The sequence below is a fragment of the Neodiprion fabricii genome, chromosome 2, assembly GCF_021155785.1.
Source record: "Neodiprion fabricii isolate iyNeoFabr1 chromosome 2, iyNeoFabr1.1, whole genome shotgun sequence".
Taxonomy (NCBI): domain Eukaryota; kingdom Metazoa; phylum Arthropoda; class Insecta; order Hymenoptera; family Diprionidae; genus Neodiprion; species Neodiprion fabricii.
The window spans coordinates 32,628,804-32,645,522 of NC_060240.1; the positions used below are offsets into that span (position 1 = coordinate 32,628,804).

Consider the following 16,719-nt stretch of genomic DNA (forward strand, 5'->3'; position numbering starts at 1 on the left):
ATAGTGCATGAATAAACTTATTGCAGCACTTTTCAAAATCGCGAAAATGTTCCGCAAAAATGCAAAGGGGTTAGCCTTACTTTTTCTTCATTTTTGGATCCGGAAATTTTTGGTCTCAGATTCGATTCAAATGACCCTCACCTGACTAATTGGACCCTCAGGAACTCAGAAAACGCAGCGAAAAGAGCGTGAGATCAACAGGAGAGAAATGCCGAGCGAAAATGCACCTGCTGAAAAATGTCGAAAACACAGGCTTCCGTTTTTTGGCTGTAACTTTTGATGCGTTCATCGCAGCGTATTGGGACTGCGCCCAATCAATTTCTCTCGCAAAATTACGTCCGAATAGTGCATGAATAAACTTATAGCAGCACTTTTCAAAATCGCGAAAATTTTCGGCAAAAAGGCAAAGGGGTTAGCCTTACTTTTTCTTCATTTTTGGAGCCGAAAATTTTTGGTCTCAGATTCGATTCAAATGACCCTCACCTGACTAATTGGACCCTTAGGAACTCAGAAAACGCAGCGAAAAGAGCGTGAGATCAACAGGAGAGAAATGCCGAGCGAAAATGCACCTGCTGAAAAATGTCGAAAACACAGGCTTCCGTTTTGTGGCTGTAACTTTTGATGCGTTCATCGCAGCGTATTGGAACTGCGCTTAATCAATTTCTCTCGCAAAATTACGTCAGAATAGTGCATGAAAGAATTTATTGCAGCATTTTTGGAAATCGCGAAAATTTTCGGCAAAAATGCAAAGGGGTTAGCCCTACTTTTTCTTCATTTTTGGAGCCGAAAATTTTTGGTCTCAAATCCGATTCAAATGACCCTCACCTGACTAATTGGACCCTCAGGAACTCAGAAAACGCAGCGAAAAGAGCGTGAGATCAACAGGAGAGAAATGCCGAGCGAAAATGCACCTGCTGAAAAATGTCGAAAACACAGGCTTCCGTTTTTTGGCTGTAACTTTTGATGCGTTCATCGCAGCGTATTGGGACTGCGCCCAATCAATTTCTCTCGCAAAATTACGTCCGAATAGTGCATGAATAAACTTATTGCAGCATTTTTCAAAATCGCGAAAATTTTCGGCAAAAATGCAAAGGGGTTAGCCTTACTTTTTCTTCATTTTTGGAGCCGAAAATTTTTGGTCTCAGATTCGATTCAAATGACCCTCACCTGACTAATTGGACCCTCAGGAACTCAGAAAACGCAGCGAAAAGAGCGTGAGATCAACAGGAGAGAAATGCCGAGCGAAAATGCACCTGCTGAAAAATGTCGAAAACACAGGCTTCCGTTTTTTGGCTGTAACTTTTGATGCGTTCATCGCAGCGTATTGGAACTGCGCTTAATCAATTTCTCTCGCAAAATTACGTCAGAATAGTGCATGAAAGAATTTATTGCAGCATTTTTGGAAATCGCGAAAATTTTCGGCAAAAATGCAAAGGGGTTAGCCTTACTTTTTCTTCATTTTTGGAGCCGAAAATTTTTGGTCTCAGATTCGATTCAAATGACCCTCACCTGACTAATTGGACCCTCAGGAACTCAGAAAACGCAGCGAAAAGAGCGTGAGATCAACAGGAGAGAAATGCCGAGCGAAAATGCACCTGCTGAAAAATGTCGAAAACACAGGCTTCCGTTTTTTGGCTGTAACTTTTGATGCGTTCATCGCAGCGTATTGGAACTGCGCTTAATCAATTTCTCTCGCAAAATTACGTCAGAATAGTGCATGAAAGAATTTATTGCAGCATTTTTGGAAATCGCGAAAATTTTCGGCAAAAATGCAAAGGGGTTAGCCTTACTTTTTCTTCATTTTTGGAGCCGAAAATTTTTGGTCTCAGATTCGATTCAAATGACCCTCACCTGACTAATTGGACCCTCAGGAACTCAGAAAACGCAGCGAAAAGAGCGTGAGATCAACAGGAGAGAAATGCCGAGCGAAAATGCACCTGCTGAAAAATGTCGAAAACACAGGCTTCCGTTTTTTGGCTGTAACTTTTGATGCGTTCATCGCAGCGTATTGGAACTGCGCTTAATCAATTTCTCTCGCAAAATTACGTCAGAATAGTGCATGAAAGAATTTATTGCAGCATTTTTGGAAATCGCGAAAATTTTCGGCAAAAATGCAAAGGGGTTAGCCTTACTTTTTCTTCATTTTTGGAGCCGAAAATTTTTGGTCTCAGATTCGATTCAAATGACCCTCACCTGACTAATTGGACCCTCAGGAACTCAGAAAACGCAGCGAAAAGAGCGTGAGATCAACAGGAGAGAAATGCCGAGCGGAAATGCACCTGCTGAAAAATGTCGAAAACACAGGCTTCCGTTTTGTGGCTGTAACTTTTGATGCGTTCATCGCAGCGTATTGGAACTGCGCCCAATCAATTTCTCTCGCAAAATTACGTCAGAATAGTGCATGAAAGAATTTATTGCAGCATTTTTGGAAATCGCGAAAATTTTCGGCAAAAATGCAAAGGGGTTAGCCTTACTTTTTCTTCATTTTTGGAGCCGAAAATTTTTGGTCTCAGATTCGATTCAAATGACCCTCACCTGACTAATTGGACCCTCAGGAACTCAGAAAACGCAGCGAAAAGAGCGTGAGATCAACAGGAGAGAAATGCCGAGCGAAAATGCACCTGCTGAAAAATGTCGAAAACACAGGCTTCCGTTTTTTGGCTGTAACTTTTGATGCGTTCATCGCAGCGTATTGGGACTGCGCCCAATCAATTTCTCTCGCAAAATTACGTCCGAATAGTGCATGAATAAACTTATTGCAGCACTTTTCAAAATCGCGAAAATTTTCCGCAAAAATGCAAAGGGGTTAGCCTTACTTTTTCTTCATTTTTGGAGCCGAAAATTTTTGGTCTCAGATTCGATTCAAATGACCCTCACCTGACTAATTGGACCCTCAGGAACTCAGAAAACGCAGCGAAAAGAGCGTGAGATCAACAGGAGAGAAATGCCGAGGGAAAAAGCACCTGCTGAAAAATGTCGAAAACACAGGCTTCCGTTTTTTGGCTGTAACTTTTGATGCGTTCATCGCAGCGTATTGGGACTGCGCCCAATCAATTTCTTTTGCAAAATTACGTCCGAATAGTGCATGAATAAACTTATTGCAGCACTTTTCAAAATCGTGAAAATTTTCGGCAAAAATGCAAAGGGGTTAGCCTTACTTCTCCTTCATTTGTGGAGCCGAAAATAAGTCTTATGTACTCACTTTGTACCGACTCAATCTCAAGCTTTCATATTGACACTTCTTTGGTTGCTACGAATGTCGGTGTCAGCTCGTTAGGTAGAGTCGCTAGAGCAGAACACTCCCACTCTTCCAGGCCCACCTGGGCTCACTCCTCTACCGAAAACTGGTCACAAAAATTTACCCAGGGGTATCCGTCTTTATGTTCTTCAGTTAACTACAGTGTTGCAATGACAGAAATGAAATAAACATCAAAAATGAAACCGGTATCGGTATGCCCTCGACACATATTTTTTTTTTTCATTGCGACAGATTATTATTCAAACGATGTCTGTACAGCAAACGGAAAGAAATCATTTCCACATCTTAAGAGGACATTGAGCGGGCTTAGACAAATTTTCATTCATTTTGGGCTTTATTATACAATAAAAGTCACTAATTCTAACGTTTTTATGCTGACTACCGCACGATACAATAATAACATTGATATAATATATCATAGTATCATACACGTATATCGCTTGAATACAATCCATAATATTATGCCATAATAATATGCGTAGGAATACAGTATGTACAAAAGCTCTCGCCTCACTTACAACAGCAGACTTGATGTCTAGTTTTATGCCAAATAAATGGACTGTCTTTTTCGCATATAAATATCGTTAGTATTTAAATAAAGTATGATATACGTATCGTTACATGCAGTTGCATTTCAATTATATTATTTACGGATTAGTAAGCACGCACACTGTCTTTTGTGATAGGTGTTCATTATAGTGGTTCAAAAGAATTTTCTCATCATCTTTTCTTTTTAAATCTCTTTAAATCTCTTAATATACCGTATGATCTACAATGTATACCTGCATATGTATAGATTTCCATTCGATATTTATATTTTACTGTTACTCATTTTCTTTTCCAAGTCCATTTCTTATTTGTTTTTGATATTATTCTTTCTTAAATGACTATAATGAATCTCGAATGCAGAGAATTTCGGTGTCTAAATAAGCAATGGTATAATGTAATTGAGTTGAGAAAATATAGTTTGATATATTGTCTCAGAATTCAAAGTGTTCTACATTGCTTTGCGTATATTGAATTGATTAAAACTATCCACTCGACAGTTTTGTAGAATAAACAATTACAATGATAATTAGTAATATTCTACCAGCGAATGGTTGATGATAACAGTAATATTAATAAGTAATAATAACAATAGTCGACTCATTTATTAATACGGGTAACAAATTGCATGGTAAAAGTATAATGAGTAAGGGAGAAAAATGAAAATAAAATAAAATTAAGTGGCTAAGTACGCGAACGACGAAACAAACGATAAATTGTAATATTCAATTTTCTTTGCATTATTCATTATCGATAATGAATCTACGATATGGTAAGCTCGCTGATCATATTTACCTCTTACTCGAGGTACGGGAAGATTATGCTGATTGTTGGGAAAACGACGTCCTCCCCCACAAATTAGCCGGACTCAAATATCGCCACTTTTCTCGCGTAATTGAAAATCGAGTTCCGTACGTGGGAGGCATTAGACTAACACCTGGCTCACAACGAATATGGAAGGCACGGGGTATAAGGATATTGAAAAGAATATTCTTGAAACTGTTCAGGTCAAAATACAGAGTAATAAAAATATCGTCATCAATCCTCGGTAGCTGGCGACTCTCTTCCCCAATCCGTGCCTGCCCAGGCGGGCAGAGGTGTTTCGTATTCCCAACCTGGACCGCGATAACGCCACGCATGCAAGTACATCACAAGATCGGAGGGTTTCGGGTCCCTGTACTTCACTTTGCACTCGTAGCAGTGGGGATCCGTCGTTACTTTTTCATTTGCAAAACTTGAGTCCGGAGGTTCCGACCCAGTCTGTGTTCCGACTGTGACTTTGAGGGCTTTCAGGTCCTCCTCGGGTGGGCTGGGTGAGGAGGAAGGCGAGGCGGCGTCCTTGTCGTTCGTGGCTAATACCTGGTCCTCGATATCGAGTTTCGGTTTGAACAGACTCATTTCGGAGTCTCCGTCCATCCCCAGCCAGTTCTCGGCATTGTGAATACCAATCAAATCCTTGACCAGTTCTTCGTCCGTCTTTCCGATGTTCCCACCCTTTCCCTTCATCGGACCAAATACAACGTGGTTGTAGAGAGGATCGTTGACGACCGGGTACCCCAGGTACTGAAGGTGCACTCTGATCTGATGCATGCGACCTGTCTGCGGTTTGCACAGTACCACCGATGATTTTCCGTTAAAACTTAACCGCTTGAACGTTGTCACGCAATCCTTGCCCTTCTCCGACACTTTGCAGACTCCGATCTTGTACGATACCACCTCGATCGGTTCCGCGCAGACTACCTCATCTTCCGGAAACTCACCGTCAACACGGCAGACATATTCTTTGTGAACCTGAGGGGGGAAAATAGAAAAATTTTTTAATCATAGGAGCCTGCCTTACAATTCGGAGTGATTGATCCATGAAGCCTTTCACCTCGCCGTAGTTAAGTTTTTGTCTCAAATACTCGGTGATACTAATAACTTTTCTAACATTACCAAACTGTGTTCTACCTTCGATTAGATTTTGTTCCAAGCAAACTCGCCTCGACTTTGGTGAATTATTTAATATATTCAAATATTTCAATTAATTCGGAAGCCCAAGCTAAGCTGCGGCCTGTGGTCGGCTCCTTTTGAATTTCCCAGATTTGCAAACACCGAAATTCAATGAAAACATTGAAAAAATTCTAAAACTCAGCCCACTCTTCATTCCATCATAAAATGGGACTCAAACTGTAAAAAAATCATCAAGTTTACGAAAGCAAGATTTTACACGAAATCTCATTTGATTTTACGGATAAGAAATGGACAATGTAATTATTGCCCCGTTTTACGTACACAGATATATTCCGCAACGTTTATCCATTCTCCCCGTGTACGATTGTATCGGTTTTGTAATGCATGATAATTAACGAAGTTCCCCGAGTATATCGAAGGAGAAATCTAATAACTGTTGGTGGCGTACGAGATAACGGCATATGAGAACAATAATTACATGTAATCAGGCGATCAGTGCAGTTGGACGTAGTTTTTCTATTACACATATTTTTTTTTACATTATCCGTGCGTATGGATTACCAGACATTATTCTGCATAGTATAATAGCGTTTGTTACAGACTATCTCTTTATACTGATTCTTTGCAAACCTGTCTATTTCTAATTTGATGCTCCATTTGTCTAGCTTTCTTCGGCGTTCGTCCAAAGAGTAAAATTCCACTGGTTAATCTGTCAAGCCTGTGAATGGTGCGAAGATTCTTCAGGTTGTACTCCTTGGCCAGGATGAACACGACCGTGTTGTGCCGGTACCGCCCGCAAGGATGTACCTATAATTGCATTTCAATTATTTTACATGGCTCGAAAAATATCGCTTACTACATAGAAGATTATCGGCAGATTTATTGTAATATAAGTTTCAAATAACACTCAAACAAATGAGAGTTAGAACTCTGAAGGATATTAGACGAATAATCATCGATCACAATCCATTGATAGTTTCATGCCGAATAATTTATTAATTCGATGATTTATTCGTCTTTTGGTCTCTACACAAAGGTTCCGAAATTTTCTTGACGAAAACCGTGTTTATTTTCTCGACTGAAAATGAAAATCTGCATATTGCGCATCAAATCAACATTTAGGTTTTAGTGCTACGCTGCGTACACGCTGTAGTGCAAGGAAAGGCATAAACAAATGTACATACGTGTATACATATGAGAGAATCTGTAAACAGGAAAGCAGCTCGCGTCGTAATTCAAGTTAGATATTTGGAAAACCACCCGACAAATCGAAGACTTTACCCAATTGATAGAGAACATACTAATAAAGTATACAACATTTTGAAGGAACACTCGTTATTCAAAACGAAGACCTTTGTATTATGTACACCCTTAGCGAGACATGATGATATCATACTGAAGCGATATCAATATCGCGTGATAATACCGTGATAATGAATAGAATGAGAGGGGAGGATAAACGCCAAGTCGGTGTGATAATAAATCCATTAGAAAATAACGAGAGCGTGTTAGAATTTTAATACAGGATATACCTGTTTGTTTATTGTCATATATAAAAACCGGAGATTACCCCCCTTTCTGGCAAAACAACATCATCCTCGGAATACGTCGTCCCCCGTCAGCACTACGTGCGGGGGGTAAAATTAATTCCGACGAAAGGGTGAACAACAAAATTGTTTGGCCGCAGGAAACGTCGAGAGACAATTAACCGGTAATTTAGAGAGAGCGAAAAGACACATCTAGTGAGACACATAACGCGAATGCGAGTCAAGGACCAAGTCCGTCCTCGTCATGGCGACTATTATACGTCTGTGTGCAATGTTCATACTTATACGTAGGTGTGCGCCTTGCAATATTTCGCGTAATACAATTTTACCCAATTTTCTGCCCGTAACTGTCTTCTTCACGTAAGCTTGAGGAGCGGGCAAGGCTCCGACTAGCAATGAAACGTAATTAGAAACCAGAAGAAAAAAATTAAGAAAAAACAGTCAATGGAAAAATGAGGACGAAAAAAAAAAGACGGCGACAGTGAAGAGAGAAAATAATCCAGAGATGTGCGTTGTTACGTTTTCTTGGCTTTGATCGCATAATTTTTACACAGAGAAGCCGTTTTCGGATTAGTTAATTAAAATTTATTGCACAGGTATGCATGGCGCGATCAATAAGGCGCAAGATCTCAAGGAGAGGAGTAAGTCGTAGTAGTATATAAGACTCAATATCCAGACAACGGTGACTGTATGCATATAGATCTTTCAAAGAGATTCCCGAAGTCGCTGAGACGCGTTAAAATCTCTTTGTGGCGTTTACGGCAGGCAGGATGTATTGCAATTACAGTAAGACAGCTGACGATCGATAAAATACAGAAGCACTGCTACGGTACGGGGAATGTTATATAATCCGCAGTAATTGATCAAGAGAATAGAGTCTGAGAAGATAAAGAAGAAAAACAAACAGAATAACAGAGAACAAGGAAGACGAAGGATTTAAACCTAAAAATAAAACTTATTAAAAAAGAAAAAAACAACCGAGCAACACAGCAGCAGGTAACCTTTGTAGTTCGTTTTGTTAATTAAAAACACACATGTCGCGTTAGTGTCCAGATAAAAATATCAAAGGGAAAAGACTAATCGTAAGCAGTCGAGGCTCTATAGTAACTATATTTAAAAGTATAGAAATGAAACGTGAGAGAAAAATCGACAAGTTGTTCAAAGTGGCGTTTCAGCTACTGAGTTTTTCGCAACATCGAAGTTGGATGAAAGAGCATCAGAAAAAATATAACGAGTTTCCAACACACGAGTGTCGTGCAAGCTTTTTACACAAAAAATAAACAAATAAATAATAATCTATGTAAGTTACCGCCATGCGATATGCAGAGCATTGACTAAAGAACTCTGCAGAGGACTTTAATTAATAAATAATAACGTGGTTTCTGTGCGAGAAATGCGTTGGTCATGTTACACGGGCAGACAGATAAGTTGTGTCAAAATTATACTTTCAAAAAGACCGGATAGCCTTGAGAGAGAGAGAAAGAGAGAGAGAGAGAGCGAGAAAGGAAGAGAGGCACGCGCAGGTTACCCCGGGTTAAGGTAAAATATGTGTATATAGTAATGTTTGCACGGCAAATTTTATGTATGTAATATCCGATCCGGCGAGAATTCGCGGAAAGAATTTTGAAGGAAATAAGTGGAGAGAAGATTGAGAAGAATAAAAAATTGCAAATATGTATTTCGAACGTCACACGGCTGCTGCGGCAAAATCCCTGTACGTGTGGGTAGGATGTGTACAAAAGCTTAGCTCGAGTGGCTCCTTCTGCTTTTTAAATCGTCTCTCAGAATTCTTCCGAAAAGAGATAACGGTGAAAATTTTTCGGGAGACTGAAAAATCATATTTCACTGTAAACATCGCGTATAAAATTACGAATGGCCGAAGGGTGTAGCCTGAAAGAGGCGGCGATCTGCGGACTTGAGCCATCTTCCATAAAGTGTTGGACGAGGGATCTACAGGATTGACAATCGAACCCAGAGAAGCCAGTAATAGCAGACTTCAAAGGTTGAACACGCATGCAGGCAGCCAGTGCGAAGTCACGAATCGTTTGTTCGCGCCGCGACTACATTTAGAACTAAATTTAAAACTATAAGTTTAGAAGGTAGCATCCGCGATGCTTTGAAAAGACAAGTCGCGTGTTAACAGCAGTTCGGTTGGTTACGTAACCGTCCGAGGAAAGCTCGTTCTAAAATAACCGGGAACGGAAAAAGTTTGTATACGTATTTAATAAATTCGTGACTATAGCTCAATGCTCAATTTTTGCGCATTTTATTATAACTCCTTTTTCCTTTTACCGTTCGGGAAAACCTGAGCCACCCGTTAACCCTGAACCGCGACGTTCGGATATTTGTTTATTAGCGAGTAGCTAACCGCTTATTTATACACTTGAGGAAATCGGTAAAATAATCTGTTCATCGCGTTCATACGTTCGAGGCTGGATGATGCGTGTCGCATTTGAATTCTTAGCACGATTAAGCGAGAACGTAAGTGTATATATACGTAAGAAAAACAAGTAATTCAACTTTATTCTCAAGGATACCGGGTTTGGCATGAACAACAGTCATTATTTTCACGAATCACAAAGCATTGAAATTCGACTAAACTCGCAGCGTGTCGATTCCGATTTTCCTCTCCGCCAAGGAAAAAGATTGCGGACAAAGTTTTTAGCAAAAAATTTTCCCTATATATTTACTCAAGAATTGAAGGATGTCACAAAGGAAATCGTACGTCTTTGCGAATAAATATGGAAAAAGTGTTTGCAGTTTGTTTTTTTTTTTTCTTTTGATAAGACGATAATCTGTTGGCCTCTTTTCCTCAGATCTCGAAACCCTAAAATTTAAAGAATACATGACCTGTAAAGTCTAATGGAACAACTCCAAACTAGTGAAACGATACGATCGATTCCAAATCGAATTAAAGTGATTCAATACCGTGTTCTTCGGGGCTAAGATATTCAATTACTGTCAACGAGTCGGAAAAATCGATTGTTCTGGAAGAATTGAATCGAAAAATTGAATCGTAACTAATTGTAAGTCTCTCCAATGTTATCCCAATTTACAAAGTAAATAATCACCTTCCGGTTACCTTATCGCTGTCATCTTCTCTTTATAAAATACTTATTTACATCAATATGCATACATGAGAAATAAGGAAAATTCGAAGATACACATGTGCACGCGCATGTATCTAGGTACATCGGAAGACATTGGGGTGAATATTTACAGGCAAAAAGTATTGAAGAATAGAGGCGTGAAAAAAGTGAGATGTACACACACACACGCACATATATATATATATATTTTTGTATGCATTTATATTTATGTATGTATATGTGTGTGTGTATATATACTATATATATATATATATATACAGGTATAGATGGTAGGAGAGCGAGAGTGAGAGACAGATTGGCAGTACAGTTCTAGCAGTACACCACTTACAGGGATAGATGCGGGCTTGTTGACCACGACCAAGTCTTCGTCCATGTGCACCACAGTGATCGGCTCCGAGGTGACCGGCACCTCGTGTCTGCAACACACCAATCGTAACCAGCTTAACATGGCTTTGTTTAGTCGAGCTACGCGACCTTTGCACATAATAGCAACAATTATACGATAGGTTATATACAGATACATATATACGTGTCACAGGTTGGCCTGTGCTTATAAGGATATGTCTATATTCATGTATTCGTCAATTTCTCTATATACATACATATATGCGTACATACGTGTTGTTCTTTATCATTTTGGTGAATTTTCAACGTATATGGGTATATACCTATATACCAAGGATGAGTATTGTTAGACAATTGAAACAAAAAGAAAAAAAAAAAAATTAATTTATTATTAATTAAGCGCGGGGAATCGATGTGAGCGGAGGAGAGAGCGAAAATTTGAGGGATATGGGAACGAAGAGCGAATCATTTTTATAAATTTATAATATATATATATACATATACATAATTATAAATTTTGTAGTTTAAAGCTGAACTATATGATTACAGGCGATAATATCATATGATTTCTCATTCTTTTCAGAATGAATTTATTCCTCGCAGGTTGGAGAAAAAACAAATCACAGGTTCAACATTAGAAGGGGCCGTGAAGCCGGAAATAGAGGAGGGGGGAGGTTATACGATTCTAACACCCTGCAGATGTGAATATAATGTGATGTAAACTAAATGAGTGAATGAATGAATGCTCCAATTTTTTTCATCGAAGGGAACGGGCATAAAAATTGAAGTTAGGACAACAAATGAACATCAACTTGTTGTATTTTCCTGCATGGCATTACTCACTTGATATCCGTGACGTTAGTGTACCGATCAGTAAGAATCCTATTTGGGAAATACGAGGAGGATGTAGGAAAAAAAAAAAATTAAAAACCAACGAAGCATAGAATTATGTGGGGTCAGGTTTTCGTTTTCAAATTTCAGGGTCCAACCAGCACAGATGAGGTTCCTGCAGGTCTCGCGGGTTGATCAAACGCGAAGCTGCCTCCTTTTACCTTTCAATATATTTCACCATAGCTTATATACGATCCCTATACCGGTCATGCTCCTGCGATTACCCAAGAGCCATTCGATACACGTACATAAAGGTTGTTTCTCTGGGGTCGCACGACTTTGCGTTTTATAGGTAGATACTAAAGGCTGGTCTTGTGCGAGGAAAAAAATTATATTCTCTCTTGTCTCTGTCCAAGGTGAAATTAGATAAACCGTATGCTGAGAAAGTTGCCTGTGCCTTACTCTTCCGTATTCGGGTACACAAATGTAACTAAAATAGAGAAGACCGTGTGCAGTTGCACGGATATGTCACCTGCCTTGTTACGAAAAATAAACTTTCAAGACGAGAAATTCGAAAAAGTCCGATGAAATTTTTCTTTCCATTTTCAAATGAGCATGAAACTAGAAGCGGATTAAAAAAAAAAAAATTTATTCGAATATCAAATGAACAAAATTTCCATCGTTCCTTTCGGTTGCAGGGTTCTTTTCTGGACTTGGGGTGCATCTTCGAGATTCGATGTAATGCAGAAGTCACCGTTTAGCGTTTTAAGCGTACATTACACCTGTTTATGTATATGTTATTATGTAGGTGCATGTTTTATATTTTTGTTCCATTTTACTTAAAGAGGGCTCTTTGCAGACTCGCTCTATGATATTTAATCGGTAAAAACAGAGAACCATACGAAATGCTGCTGAAATTGGTTGGAAACGAGGCGGCCACTACAAACCTATATACCTACGTTGATGAATACTTGAGCTTTAAAGCCGACACGCGTATGGAAGACCGAGGTAAGTGTATTTTTTTACGAGCGCGTCGGGTGTTGATTTGTTCAATAGCAGATTCCCGCTATGAAACGCCTTCGCCGTTAGTAATTCGTGTTTTCTTTACTGATTTTGGCAAATTCCAAATTTCGGTATTCAATTACAATCATAATTCTATACTCCGCGATTATATCATAACCGCGCGGATAGGAAAACAACGGTCCGACTATAATTCATTATACAAGAAAAATTACAAAACTTAAATAACGTACAATACTATTTAAAATTCAACAAAAATTTTACAAAACAGATTTTTAAATGTTCGAAATATCCAACATACATTAAAGTCACGTGTAAAGTTATTTGAATGAAAAAAAACAAAACTTGTCAGAGAATGGGAAATAAATACACTTGAGTTAAATTTTCAAAGAACTTGAAAAAATCTGCGAAAAATACGATGCGAATAATTTGCGATGGGTGAAAACCCGCCCACCGTGCATGTGATACGGTTGCCTTGCGGCGAATAAATACATTCTTCGAGAATATCTGTAAGCGCAGTATGTGTATGCATAAACCCTCGCAAGTCCCGAGGGGTTTTTGTCTCATCCCACCCTCCCATCCCCTCCCCCCTCCCCTACCCTGTCTGTCCGCGGGGGGATTTGTTCGTGAAATTATTCGAAAACGTGGAATGACATATTACGTTCCTCGAAAGCGGGCGTATAAGTTTTTTCTCACCGCGATTACACCGGGGGATGGCCTCGGGTCGGTAAAAAAAAATCTCAATTCGCAGCGCTAATATACAGTCATTCCGTACTGCACGGAATTAAGAATCAAGTTTGAAAATAATCCTTTTTAGAAAAATAAAAACTTGTCGTCGAATCCGCGTCGAACTCAAAGCTTGAGGGTCGTTTTTGCGCGTAATAAAAATAATGAAAAAAAAAAAAAAAAAAGACTGAGGATGAGAGAGAAAAATGAAGAAAAAACAACTGAGTAAATTACCTCGAACGCGGCTGGAGATCAACTGATCGACGAAGGACGGTGGAAGGCGTTAACGTAATCCGTGTTAATTATATTATACACTCAAGATCCTCGGCGTTTTTCGTCTCTTGGCATAAAATCAAATAATTAAAATGATTCCTCGGAATTATAAGGTATACGGTGAAGATGCTCTTAACGGACACGTTAGAAATCCCTGGTAGAAAAGCATTGCCTCTGATGGAAAATATATCCCTTGATAACAGACGCGAGGATACTGCCTGGAATAAATTTGTAGCATGAAAAATAAAAAACTAACCATTTTTCGAATAGCGGACACTTCTCAACAGCGGACAAGGTTTCCGTTCTCGAAGGTGTCCGCTGTTGATAATTTTCACTCCAGGTACCGATAACCGGTATAACTCAACGTCTTCGCCGTTGTAAAGAAAATTTCGTTTTCGCCTCGTCGACGAAACGAATCCTCGACGTTTTTTCCCTATCTATAATAATAATAATAATAATAAAAATAATAATTTTCCTCGATCTTTTCCGCAGACGCGTAAGATTGTTATTTCACGAATCGCGTACCGTTTTCCTCGTCTCTTTATCACCTCGTCGTTTCCACCCTTGACAATTACTTTAGAACCCCCTCTGATTTATCCCAGGATTTTCTTCCGCAGGATACTACGGCAGATTTCTTCAAATTTCGCATCGCGCAGAGGCCAACGCGATTAACGAGGCACTCGACCGGATTATCGTCACGCGGATTATCGTCACGCGCGCTAATTCGCGGTTTGCAAATAAATTAACCAATCTTTTCAATCGCGGGTATCGACGATGCCACGACGATACCTGGAAACGAGTTTAACCTTGACAAACAGGCGATACGTGCATGCGAGTGCGCAGGTATTGAAACGCGTTTATCGATTCATGCATATGTTAATTAACATCGAGGAAAGTTTGCTGCATTAAGCGCACTTCGAAGAGTGCGAAACGACTTCACGCAACAGCTCAATACAATTTTACCGACGATACCCGGCGTTGTTAAAACCGAGTAATAACCCGAAGTAGTTGCATCGGGAAAAAGAAGCCTTGAGGCGTGTGAAGACGGGTTGTGAATCATCAACGAACGCTGTGTATATGTATATATACAATTATACTTGAAAATTACAAGTACATTGGGAAAGGATCTGATTATCCGTGGCATCTTTCCACACAGAGAGCTGAAATTGCGTTATATCGTACACGCGAAAAATTAGAAGACTGCACAAAGGGGACCAAATCTTCTTTCTTCGTTAGTCAATTAAATTAAAGTGACTCATTATCCTCGAAGCCCGAAAACTCGTTATAAAGATATCACGTTGAAAGTGAACCCAAACGCAAACGCAAACGTTCGGTTTAGATTTCGCGACAAAGTCAGGGTGAAGAAGGAAAATGCGGGTGTATTGTTTAACCCGGATAACGGCGATTCTGTTTCCGAAACAGCCGTGATATTATGCCTGTACGATAGATCGGAAGGAAAAAAAGAAGCTCCCCACAGCTGTTGCGGTATTATAACTACCAAGCAACACCGCGCGGGGTAGAGTAAAATACAACAAGGTAGGTGCACACCGACACACGTACCGGCGTACATAAGTCAGGTACATACCGCAAGATACTATCTCCCGCATGAATGATATATCTCGATGCCGTTTGCGGTACATGCGAAGACACAAAGCGCCGCGGTAATGTGTGTCAAGGATCGAACCGATTCCCACACACGTACACGTACGTTCGTACTCGAGAGTATCAGGAATGCGCACGCGATCCTGACGCTTTCGTACGAAGGTTCCGTTCCGTTCTTTCTTCTGCGTATTATCTTATTCGCACCGTTGTTCCCGCGGCGTTATCAGGGTGCGTATCGGAAGGTGGAGAAAGGGCGACGACGACGTCGAACTCGTCACGCCTAGACGACGTTGCGAATTAGACGCGGATCGGGCGTTAATCGCGTAGGTTCAAGGGGGTTGGAATTCGGCTCGAGTGAATTTCGAGGACGTACCTGTGGACGACGTTCGCTAGAAGGTCGTTGTGCCGGAGTCTGTAGTCGATCTCGACCCTCTGGTAGTTAACCGTCAGCGTTCCTGCCCTGATGCACCTCTCGTACTCCTCGGCCGGATGGGCGCGAAACTCCCTCGCGAATACTTCAAGGATTTTTTCACCCACCCAGCGCCCTTTCGTGAACGTCGTGAAGGTGAAGTAATACGGGTAAACTTTTCTGAGTCCTGAAAAAGTAAGCAACGGGTGAATTTTTTTTTCATTCTGTAAGGTGTGCTGCACGAGTTTGATAGTCAACAATGATATTCCTTTCCTGCTGCAGGTCGGCGTGATAGAAATTCGGTACGTCGACTCGTTTTTGACAAGGACACGCACTGTTCAACTTCGTTATTTTACTGTCGTGCAGTTAATCCGAATATATACTCGCATATCGCGAATTTGATCGTTAAAACATGATGGAATTTTTCAACTATAGCAGTGGACAAATTACGTTGAAATCGCCGAATCCGTTGTTATCGGTGCAGAGAGTATTATTGTTTATTCATTTTTCTTTCTCTCGTTTTCTTTTTTTAACAGCAGCGAGCCGATGAATGAGTTTGCGCATTGTTGTCGCGCAAATGTTGTGCATATTTTTCGGCGTAGGATTGTTTGTTTCATTTGCATACGGAAAACTCCGATTAGTACCGCATTAAAGAGCGCCGCATGCATCGGTATTTTCAACGTGAAGGATTTGCTGTAGAGGTACGCAGATGAATACGAACATGCAAAGTGTTAGAATGCGTGTGTCGTTACAGGCATGTATGGATTGTTGGCACGTTCTGCTTGCTTGTTCGACACACAATCATTGATTTAAAATAAATAGTTATCTATAAGCTTGTATAAAGCTTCCACCTCCGTTCTAAGCCGTACTCAATTCTTGTTTTTTATTCTACTGCAGCGACTCGTAATTGGAATGTAAAACAAAAGTAAAATTTGAAAACACCGTGTTTCCCATTTATAGCAATAATTGTCTATACCCCCTTTCCAAATGTCTGTTTTCGTACCAGTACCACAGTGTACACCCTGGCATAAAAAAAAAAGAAAAAAATCACAACATCCGAACCGGAACGACGGGTATGGTACACACGAAATTCGAATA

The 16,719-nt window shown here is 40.0% G+C and overlaps 1 protein-coding gene across 5 annotated transcripts in view; it reads right to left on the reverse strand.

Annotated features, from left to right (window-relative positions):
* Window positions 1-3,574: 3,574 nt before the first annotated feature.
* LOC124176153 (RNA pseudouridylate synthase domain-containing protein 2-like) overlaps window positions 3,575-16,719 on the reverse strand; it is an 86,795-nt gene continuing 73,650 nt past the window's right edge. For all 5 annotated transcript variants that reach the window (XM_046557050.1, XM_046557053.1, XM_046557052.1 and 2 more), the window contains 4 exons: window positions 15,586-15,808; window positions 10,744-10,831; window positions 6,389-6,565; window positions 3,575-5,596 (listed from right to left, as the gene is read on the reverse strand). In XM_046557050.1, the coding sequence (XP_046413006.1) occupies window positions 4,844-5,596; window positions 6,389-6,565; window positions 10,744-10,831; window positions 15,586-15,808 (1,241 nt within the window). In that variant the 3' untranslated portion in view covers window positions 3,575-4,843. The remainder of the gene's footprint in view (window positions 5,597-6,388; window positions 6,566-10,743; window positions 10,832-15,585; window positions 15,809-16,719) is intronic.